At 40.4% G+C, this 11003-nt stretch overlaps 1 protein-coding gene across 1 annotated transcript; it reads left to right on the top strand.

The window, feature by feature from the left end:
* Positions 1-443: 443 nt before the first annotated feature.
* CCKAR (cholecystokinin A receptor) lies at positions 444-7511 on the top strand. The gene is made up of 5 exons (XM_061379778.1): positions 444-915; positions 1659-1910; positions 3892-4153; positions 5597-5724; positions 6356-7511. Exons 1-5 carry the CDS (start codon positions 795-797, stop codon positions 6880-6882), a joined length of 1290 nt encoding a protein of 429 aa, XP_061235762.1. The 5' UTR covers positions 444-794; the 3' UTR covers positions 6883-7511.
* Positions 7512-11003: the final 3492 nt, after the last annotated feature.

The raw sequence follows: 11003 nt of genomic DNA, 5'->3' as shown, positions 1-11003 counted from the left end.
TCTGATATCGTACTTTCATAAGGCTTGATCCAAGAACACTGACATTAGTGAATCTTTCTATTAACTTGCAGGGGTCTGGATCAGGTGAGTACAGTGCTATGGTATGAAGCCAGCATTTCACCAAAAAAGATAAATGTAACAGCTTTTGTTTTTCTGAGCATACCCAGTCTTCAGTCTGCTCTGAAAAACATGAAGGTAAGAATTTTGTTCATATATGGCATAAAAAATCTTCAGTATGTTTTTCTTTTCTCTGCACTTTTATTCAGCTACTCTTACCATTTTAAATGTTGTTGATTGAGAGGTGGTTTCATCACGCTGATCACTCACTGGCTGTGATTTGTTTGCTGTGGCATAACAGAGTACCTCTGATAATATTGCAGAGCTGTGAGTAGGAGCAATCTTGCAAGGGGTTAATGCTGTAATCTTTTTCTAGTCTGTTTATAATCCCCACGGTAGTCCAGTAACAGAAAAGGGTGGATCTAAAAAAGTACCAGAGGGGATGTGTGTGTGTGTGTGTGTGTGGATGTGCGTGCATATGCATGAGCGTGTCTGTGCATGCATGCTTTGCTTTTCTGGACTGCCTTCTGTGCCCCTGGAATAAATCTTGTTCAGCCTCAACGGGACCCGTGTGCCAGGTGCTTCTGACAGAGTTAGAAGAGCTTCCTTGCACAACTGCCTGTCTTGTATTTCTCCTGGAGATTTCATTCAGAAATGTATTTGTTTACTGCAAGAATGGGCAGGTAGTTACAAACCCACCCTCTTCTTCATCAAAGCTAACCTGTGGACACTGAAGAATGGAAATAGTTGATGCTAGCTTCCTCGGGAACAGTACCAATTTTACTGCTTTCCTGTGCGATATCATCTTGGAAAATGACACTTTTTTCTGTGTGGATGATCCACCTTATCCTTCTAAAGGTATGTATAGAGGAACAGGTTTTTCCAGGCAGTTTTAGTTTTTCCAGGCAGCTGGAAATATAGATATTATGGAAAGAAACAGACACAAAAGGCTTTTTCTGTGAGTGTAAAATCAACTGCTTGCTGATAAGTTAGAATGAGAAACAGGCAGGAAAGAATTTAGTATGTGCTAGTTTTCCAAGGTAAAATTCATTAGAAAAAGATCTGGATATAATGCAGAACTAAAAGACTATCAATACTGGGCACAAAATGTAAACAGCTCTGCTAAGGATTTGGAGAAACATAATTTATACTCTTTCAGCAATTCAATAACAACGAAGTTATCTGATCTGAATGCCATGTGGGAAAATGATTATGAATGAAAATACAGCAATCTGAGGGTGTAAAAAATATGCATGTACTAAACCATTTTGATTGCTGTATCGTTCCTTACTTCTGCATAAAGGAGGATCTCCTGTGGTGGGTGAGTTGTGCATCCAAAATGCTGTGGACTTTTAAGGAGTCAAATTTGGCTCTCCAAATCCACATGTTATTGCATCTATTATATTTTAACTATACAATTCAGGTAGATCAGAACAAGTTTAAAAACTGCAGCACTTCCATTGATTTTGCGTTGGTATAAAGACATAAACCTTAATAAAACAATACAGAAAGACTTCTAACTTTTGATTAAAGGCTGAAACACAATATTAGTCTATGAGCTCTATGCTGCATACCTGATCTTTCCCTGTGACAATTTTCAGATTTGCATCAGATAATTCGAATTCTGCTGTACTGTCTGATATTTCTACTCAGCGTTTTGGGGAACATCCTGGTAATCACAGTGCTGATAAGAAACAAGCGGATGAGAACAGTCACCAACACGTTTCTGCTGTCACTAGCAGTCAGTGACCTGATGCTCTGCCTGTTCTGCATGCCATTCACCCTCATCCCCAACCTCCTGAAAGATTTTATTTTTGGAAGCACTGTTTGCAAAACTGCCACTTATTTCATGGGTAAGTCTTGGAGATCTAGAGAACTTGTTTTGAAGACTGACTAATGAGATAGGTGAGAAGGTCATTAGAGACCTGTAAAATACTGATCATTTCCATCTGCCATTGAACAGTTACCAAAACCACAAAGGAACAGCTTCGTAGTGTCATAATGGTTCTGGTTTCCTCAGCCTGATCCAACAAAATGCAGAGGCACCCACTTAAGTTTAGCAACATATAGAAGTCTTTTGCTGGATCAAGTGAGAGGTTAAGTGAGAAGTCTGTTGCATGATCAAGCCTTAATAAGGAGCCCAGCAAATGTGCTTGCTTACCTGTTGCTGACAGGTTTATTAGCAGTGGTCAGGTCACCCACCAGAAGTGACAGGGCTGTAGTCCTCACTAAGGGCAGATTTTGCCCACAGATTTTTGGTGGCAGTGACACATGAAAAAAGAAAGAAAACCAGACAAAGTCAATGCCATTTGTGGAACTGGAAGTCAGAGCAGGCACTCTCTGAGAACAGACCAGGTGTGATCAGAGCTCACCAGGAGATCACAACGTACAGACACAGGTTTCAGAGGCTGGCTTTAAAAACAACACTTTCATATGCCTTGCCATACTCCCTTTACTTGTGGAGCCAGGAGTTTAGAATGCCTGGATTACGTACATGTGTGTAAGTGATTTTGTGTCACTTCCAGAACTTCTGTGCATTTGTTGTTTCTGAAAAACGAAAAAAAGGAGAACTGTGTGTAAAGCTTTTGCTGCCCTGGGACACCTTCAGTCCCTTACAGAAACCTTGGGTACCCTTTCAACCAGTGCCCTTGAGAACTTTGCTGTGCTGTGAAAGTACACACCTAAAGTGTGCGAATGAGAAATCAACATCTTTTTGTAGATAAACCCAATAAAACTAAAGGCCATGTTTAAACAATTATAATGAATTGCTGCCATAAATACCACAAACCACTACCACAGCATTGCTGTATTCCTTTTATTTCACACTGTGTAAATTACTTCAAAAAAATAATCCAGTGAAATTTATTCAAACATGAAGTTTTTCATTATGAAGGTGTTTTAAGAGACAGAATGTTGATATTTCCCATTACCAGTTCAGCTTGACAGGGCCTTCAATTGACACTGACATGCATTGCATTACCTATGCTCAATTTTTCATTTTAAGATGTGGGATGACTTGTATTAAATTACAGATAAATTGTGTACAGCAAACTGTAAAGATATTGGCATTTTATATTTTGACCCACGTTAGAATATTCACAGAGACTATTAAATGAAACTCATTTACTGAAATAAAAAACTGTGACAAAGTTAAGAAGAAATATTTATAATCTTGCAGTGATAAACTGGGGCACCTCTGTGACAGAAATACAGACCACTGTGCTACATTTTGTAATATATAATCAGGAGAAGTTAAGGGCATTTGAAGGACAAAGATTCTGCTTCATGACTTCAGTTCTACTTTGTAACTCCATTAGCATCTAATTTAAAAAGTAATAGCAAATTTAATTCTCTTGAATGAGAAAATCAGATCTCCAGTCAAGCAGGATGCCTAAACAAATAAAGCAGTACAAGAGGGATTGTGAACTTCTGTGTGAAAAGAGTAATTAACAACATAATGCCACTGATTACAAATGCTTGTTTCAATTTCAGTCCAATTACTGGAGTGGATAAACCACAGTAGTAAAGAGAAGAATTAGGAGCAGTGTCTTCTTTCCCTGCTATCAGAATTTCATGGTTTAACAGAACCAATCTTTTCTCTTGGACTTCTGGCATTAGAGAAATGCAGAGCAGAAACATCAGTCTGGAGATCCAGACGTGTTGCCCACGTATTCTTCACTGACTTTATCAGTATGATATTTATACACATTTTAGATTATAAATAATCCTATATTTCATTTTCCCTATGCACTTGGAAAGTTAGCTAGACAATTTTAAAATGAAATGAACCTTTAAAACAAACGATTAACCTTTTTCTTTATTTTATATATGTAGGTGTCTCTGTAAGTGTGTCTACATTCAACCTGGTTGCCATATCTTTGGAGAGATACAGTGCCATTTGCAAACCTCTGCAGTCCAGGGTATGGCAGACAAAATCTCATGCCTTGAAGGTGATTGCTGCTACCTGGTGTGTTTCCTTTACCATCATGGCACCATACCCGATTTACAGCAAGCTGGTACCTTTCACCAAGTATAACAACACCACAGCAAATATGTGTCGGCTCCTTTGGCCAAGTGATGTCATTCAACAGTCTTGGTAAGACATAACTGACTGTTAGCAAATGCATAATTATCTAGCAGAAAACAGGATTTCATGGTAGCATTAAGCCTATTGAAAATCAAGTATTAACCTTCAGCATACATTTACACTTCTCGTATGCTTATTTAAGAAGTAAAAAAAAATCATATTTATAATCTGCTTACATTTGACACTTGTGTGACTTTTCCCTTGTCATAGGAATGATACCCAACATGGCAATGATTCTCACACTGTGGTCTGCTAAACCCCTACTGTTGCTGTAAAGCAAGCATCTGTCACTCCTCAAGTAGGAGTACTGCTTTGACTCATTTATACACAAACTTAAATATTTTTCTGAGAACTCCTTGATTAATCTTTGAGAGACGCAGGCATATACAAGTGCCCTCTGTGGGCTGCCTTGCCCATTAATTTGTTTGTCTGAAGGTCCTCTGAAGCAGAGAAACAGCAATATTACTTAGACGTTGTGTCCTTGCACAATGACTGAACATTTTAACTGGCACTGGGAAGATGTAAGAGTTGTTTGGATACTGACTGTCAGTTGGAACTGGGAACAAGATTAAAGTGTGCACCACTTCAGGATGGTGTATCCACAAACAGCAGATTTGTACTAATGCTTTCATAGTCTCAGGTATTCAGCACTGAGTACAGATGAGGAGGGAGGTACAGGGAAAAATTCTCCCTGGTGTTGTGGATTCCCAAGCGCATTAGTGAGTTTGCACTAAAGTCCCAGGGAGCAGAAAAGACATAGGCTCATGAATGCCGTTAAACATAATTATTTCCCCAACTTGTAATCACATTACAGAAGCTGCCTAGAAGATTAACAGAAATGCAACCGAGTAAAAGCTGCTTCCTTTAGCAGCAGGGTGGCTGGCCCTGGGATCCCTCCCTGAGGGCTCTGCAATGGTTGCAGGGATGAAAGCCCAGGTCGTGGCTGCCCTGTCCCTGCCCGTATGTGCCATGGCCCTTGGCATGTAAGAGCTCATGGAAAAAATGACTGCCAATACCAGGGGCTCCTTTGAGAATCAGCAGTGGCTTGTTTGGTTTCTGCAAGGCAAATCTTACATCCTTCAAAAGTACAGGGCATCCAATGGTCACCTGGTAACAGCAGTGAGCCCTGCTCTTGGGCAGAGAAACCTTCTGCTCCCTCTAACCACTACGGGGGTGCCCATCTCCTCAGGGCCTGCAGATACTGGGTGATGGATGTTTTGCAGCCACAGTAGCCTTATTCCTGCTGTACTTTTCTGGGGAAGAAGGAGACTTGGGAAACTCCTGATTTCCAGAGCTGTCAAAACAATGCTTTGTATTAACATGAAAAAATGTCAGAAAAAATCTTGACATGCCATACATACACATATACACCCCCTGTTCTCACATGGAGCAAAAGGAGCTTTTCTGGTTTTGTGCTGCTCCCTGGTCTCAGTTTCTCTTTCGATTCTTTAGGTACACTTTCCTGCTGCTCATACTTTTTCTTATACCTGGGATTATAATGATGGTTGCATATGGGCTCATTTCTTTGGAACTCTACAGAGGAATAAAATTTGATGCCAGCCAGAGAAAACCTTCACGAGGTAACAATACATTTATACCCAGGGCTGGGGTTCTTTTAAGTTAGAGCTGAAGATCTGAGCAGTCATTTTGAGGTTACTGAAAGCAAAACTGTTTATTTGCAAAAATGATCATTATGGGCAGCTATGTTTGTGAACCTGCCAGATGCATTTGTTGACTGCAGTTATTCCATTCTTCACTAGCAGATAATTCCTCATCTATGACTTGTTTACAAAGACCCTGGGCAGGATATATCAAATTTTAATTTTCTTATTATGGAAATACCAAGATTTATTTCTTTTTCTGGCCACGGATGAGGACCATTCCTCGCAATAAACACCACAAAATTTGTCAAATTTAGATAGAAGCACATAATTTTGAAAATTATCTGCAGTGAATACTGGAGCAAACAGTGTTCTTACATCTTTTGCATCAATTTTTATGGAGCTAGGATAAAAGAATATTGGGAGATAGGGGATGCAGAGCAGTTGGTATTTGACTGACTCAGAAGTAGGCCGGTGCTTTCTCTGCAGCAGTTGTCCAGCCATGAATAAGGTTTTTTATTTAGACTTAGACTCCATTCTCAATTTCTTATCTTGAATCACTGTTCAGAGACATTCTGCCAACCATTTAAGCACTAACTTGTATGTGCAGAAAGAAAAACAAGTACCTGCAGTGCCAAATACGAGGACGGAGATGGATGCTACCTCAACAAAACCAAGAGAAAAAGGAAAATGCCATTGCAACAGCTCTCTGCTACCAGCCATAGCAAAATAGACAGGGTGAGAAGCAGCAGCTCTTCTGCCAACTTAATGGCCAAGAAACTCGTCATCCGCATGTTGATGGTGATAGTGGTTTTGTTCTTCCTTTGCTGGACTCCCATCTTCAGTGTCAATGCCTGGCGTGCATTTGACACCACTTCAGCAGACCAGCGTCTCTCAGGGGCTCCCATCTCCTTTATCCACCTGTTGTCCTACACCTCTGCCTGTGTGAACCCCATCATATACTGCTTTATGAACAAGCGCTTCCGCATGGGTTTTCTGGACACCTTCACCTGCTGTGCAAAGCAAAAGCCCCCTGCAATACGGGGAGAGGTTGGTGATGAAGAGGAAGGGAAGACAACAGGGGCTTCACTCTCCAAATGTTCTTACATGCACATGAATGCGTCTGCACCCCTGTGAGCTGTGTCAGAAGAGGCAACAAGTGGTCTACAGAAATACAAGTGTCTATCATCTGATCTTGGAAAGTGACTGTGGCATCAGCTGAATGTGATTTAGTTCTGAGGTAAAGAAACAGTTCAGCTGACAGTAAATGCAGTGAGAGTTTTATGGGAAATGGATGTTATCACTGTCTGAGGTTTTTATCGTTTCTTCAAAAGTAGAAAGGAGGAAGAGGGCTCTTTGAAGATAAGGGACTTTATAAAAAGCCTTAGAAGATGCTCTATTTGTCATAAATTCCGTAAAAATTGGTGTCCTCTGCATCAACGGGTTTGCTGAGTTTTCAGCTGCAGTCTGAGTATCCCTTAAAATTTCCAAGACACTAATAGATCCTCCTCAAACATGAATACGTGTATTGCAGTCTTCAATGTCTATGTCTCAAAATCAAAACCTTTCCATTACATTTGTAGTATTTTTTCATGTTATTTTATCTGAGCTAATCCATGTTGAGATCATTTTGGTGTCATGGTCAGTTAAAAGAAGAATTCTGGCATGGAGAGAATGGGCTTGTCCATGTGCAAATAATGCTTTTAAGTGAAAGAGTTTAATCTTCGTCTTAATAAAATGAAAATAAATATTGGTGACTTTGTGGATGGAATGCATTCTTCACTTTGGCAATAACCTAAATTAACATAATTTAATGTATTTTTGGTTTAAATAAACTCCAAATAAACACAAAGAAGTGGTTTTCTTCTGTGCAGCTGCAAGCACTCACACGTAAAGGTGGCAAGGTCTTAGATGGCACCCAAAGGCTTGTGTGGAAATAATCACACTGGGTTAAATGGATAATTTAGACTAGGAATAAATGCTTGGGATAAAGGCAAAGAGGTGATTTTACAAAAGATATGGGACTGAAGATGTAGGATGATGCCCAGTGTAGTCACGTGGTTCAGATATATCACTCCTGGCATGGTACTGCCCATGTGGAAATAGAAGCCATTGGATGTATAAAGGCAGAAAGAACACACACAATGAGCAAAAGTGGAAATACTTTGTCAGAAAGCATAGTTTTCTAAGCTTTTTCTCCTTGTACACGGTTTTCTCCAAGCACATGTATTTGTAACCATGACTGAGCACTTGGAATGATGCAATTATTGGTGTTTTGTTGAGCGAGGATCACAGTCTCTTTCCTGTGCAGCGCACAGGTGAGTGTGGGTGTTCAGGTCATTTATTTTGTTTTGTGAAAATATCCTGTTGGAAACACTTCTATCTTCCACCTGAATCAATATTATTTAAAAAACTTGTTATTAGACAGAGATTAAATTTGAGCACAGCACAGAATGTAGATGTGGATATTAAATATCATCTCTCTCAAGGTTTTTAATCAGGAAAATCTGATCTCTTTACAGAATGGTTTTAAATTGGAAATACAGTTTGAGTTCCAGGCACTCAGATCCATGTTCTGCACTCAGATAATGCCTGACAAGGTTTACCCGTACAACTTAGCACACCACTTTGGCCATTCTTTTTGTTGCATCCAGCTTGTCCACAGACAGGAAATTAAAACAAAAATAATTCCGAACAGTATTTATGCACAATCCATAGAAACAATGTTTTCCCTGCACGGTAATAAAGTGCCACTGTTCCTGGAATGGTGCCGAGACTGCTGATACCAGCCTGGCCTTCTGCAAGTACTCACCAAATTAAATTGTGGGCTTTAATTCACAACAATGAAATGAAAATTTTACTTCACCGAAGGATGCAGGATAAGACCCTCTAGAAACCTGCCCTGTGTGCTGAAACTGAGGGGACAAATGTCACTGCTTTTGGATTTATGTAAAACAGTGAGAGCAGAAAAAATATTTGTGAAGTATTTTACACCATTCAAAAGTCTGGCTTTATTACAGGAGATAGTTTAAAAATTGTTGTTTAAGTAAAAAAAAATATATAAATCACATTTTATAACAGAAATGATGTGAATTTTGCTATGTGCTGTACAGTGAAACCATCTACTTCACTACTCTGTATGCAGTTTAAAAGGTAAATTCCTTTTTGTAGCTGTAGATGCTCCGGTACCTTTAGAGCCTAGGTAGCAGTATGTGCAGCATTACCAGCTCTAACTGATTTAGTCGAGGAATAGTGGTTTCAGATGAAAGGTAAAAGCTATTTTCAACAATGCCTTAATCAGATCACAGCCCCCCATGGCCTCCATTCAGTACCTGCAGCTGAAAGGAGCAGAGTCTCTGATTGATTCCCCACTCATGACTATCAGGGAGCACAATTTGGAGGTGATGAAGTGAGAGAGGCAGGAGAAGAACATGCTGATGGAGTGGCAGTTGGGTGACAATCAGGGGAGGGTTAGAAATGCACCCGAACAGACACATTTCCTTTTCTCCAAGGCTTGTCTGTGCGTGTGTCACTCTCCCATTACCCCTACGCACATACTGCTTTTTAAATGGATGAATTAACTCTTTGACCAAGCTCCCAGAGTCATGAGCCTTAAGACAAATTCCAGCAAGGGGGAGGAATTAAGTTTTTAGAATACAATATTGCAATCCAGTCATTTTTTTCTTCTTCTGCCCTGCTTTCCTAGTGCAGGAAATTTCAGCCTTCCTGCAACCTGCATGTATCTAATGACATTTACCTGATCTGTGCACTGCAGAAGTCATTCCTGGCTCCAAACGTTGCCTTTCATTGCTGAAGAGCCATGGAATTGTCCCAGCATCTTTAACTCAGATACTGCTTTGTGTGGAAATGTACTTCAGCAATAAATGTGGGTGGAATAAATACATCAAAATAAAAGAGACCATGAAATCTCCTTGTTTTAACATTAGTTTATCGAGGCTGGGGGGGAGAAATCCTGTCCCAGAAGTCTTTTTCTACAATGATGGGCAGTACCTAACCTAAAAGCAATCTGTTTCCCAGATGTAGCACATAAATGACAAACCAAAATCTTTCAGGTGTATAATGCCTGTAAATCTCTGAAATCCTTCTCTTCTTCCCCTTTCTCTCCTGACTCTTGTTCTTTTGTCTCCCTTTGTCTTCCTGTTATCTCTTTCAGCTGCATGTCACCATGGTATTTTTCTTCTGTACCCTTCCCAGTCTCCAGGTTACTTTCCACCCATCAACAATTGCTAGATTTTCATTCCTCTTTGACAGGTTTATTTTCCTTCCCAGATTTACTTTCCCAGAAAGCACTTTCATCTTCATTTTCCCCTATCACCCACAGTTGACAGACTCCTGAAACACATTGTTCTAAGCAATATATCCTGCCCACAATACAACAGCTCTGCAATCGTCTCTTACAACCTTATGTCTGAGTTCACACATTGTGTCTCTTGAGCACCAGCTCCTGGCATGCGCAAACAAGTGGTATGCACTAGTTTGTAAGACAAAACCATAGCACAAAATAACGTCCAAGTCCTCCTTTTCTACCCTGTCATTATTGCTTTCAGCCTCTATTATTAAGGTCACTTTAAGGTAGATGCTTAAAATATTGCTAAACAGAGCACTTGGTGGGAAGGGTGAAATTTGAGGATATATTTGATTGTTGCCAAGGCGAAACTCAGGTGCTCTGAATGAAAAGTAGCATGTGGGTTTGGAGCTGCAGCCACTGAAAGTTTACACCCCCTTAGAAGAGTTGTGACCTCTTTTGTGATGCTGCCAAGCCCTTTCTGGAAAGGTGGTGAGCCTGTGCTGGCTCCTGCCTGCTCCTCCTGCCTACAAGCCCAGGGATGGTGCAACCTGCATTTACGCATCATCGCTCATCATGACACTCTTCTGGCATGGAACAGATTATTTCAGGGTCTGACAATACTGAAATCCTACAGTACAATACAGACACACTGCAGCCAAAGCACAACAAATAAACACACACATAGTTTCTAACAGCATTCAGCAGGATTTCCCTTAAAGCAGGCACTTGCTCAGACCATGTGCACAACCGTGCTAGGGCACAGGGCTCATCTGAGAGCAGCTGCCTTCTGCAGGACCGCACGGATAGTGGCTGCCAGGAAAATCTGGATGAACAACTGTGTAGCGCAGGGTATAACACTGTTCATGTTTCTGCATCAGAGCTAATCTACACTCAGATATACTCACTGTGCTCAGACCAGAATGTGACAGCCATTTAATGACTGCAGCCA

Source organism: Neopsephotus bourkii, unplaced genomic scaffold (assembly GCF_033783945.1).
Source record: "Neopsephotus bourkii isolate Nb327-2 ecotype Australia unplaced genomic scaffold, CSIRO-AGI_Nbou_v1 NB_1780, whole genome shotgun sequence".
NCBI classification, from domain to species: domain Eukaryota; kingdom Metazoa; phylum Chordata; class Aves; order Psittaciformes; family Psittacidae; genus Neopsephotus; species Neopsephotus bourkii.
The sequence above is the reverse complement of the archived record's forward strand: the minus strand, read 5'-3'. Positions and strand labels throughout refer to the sequence as shown.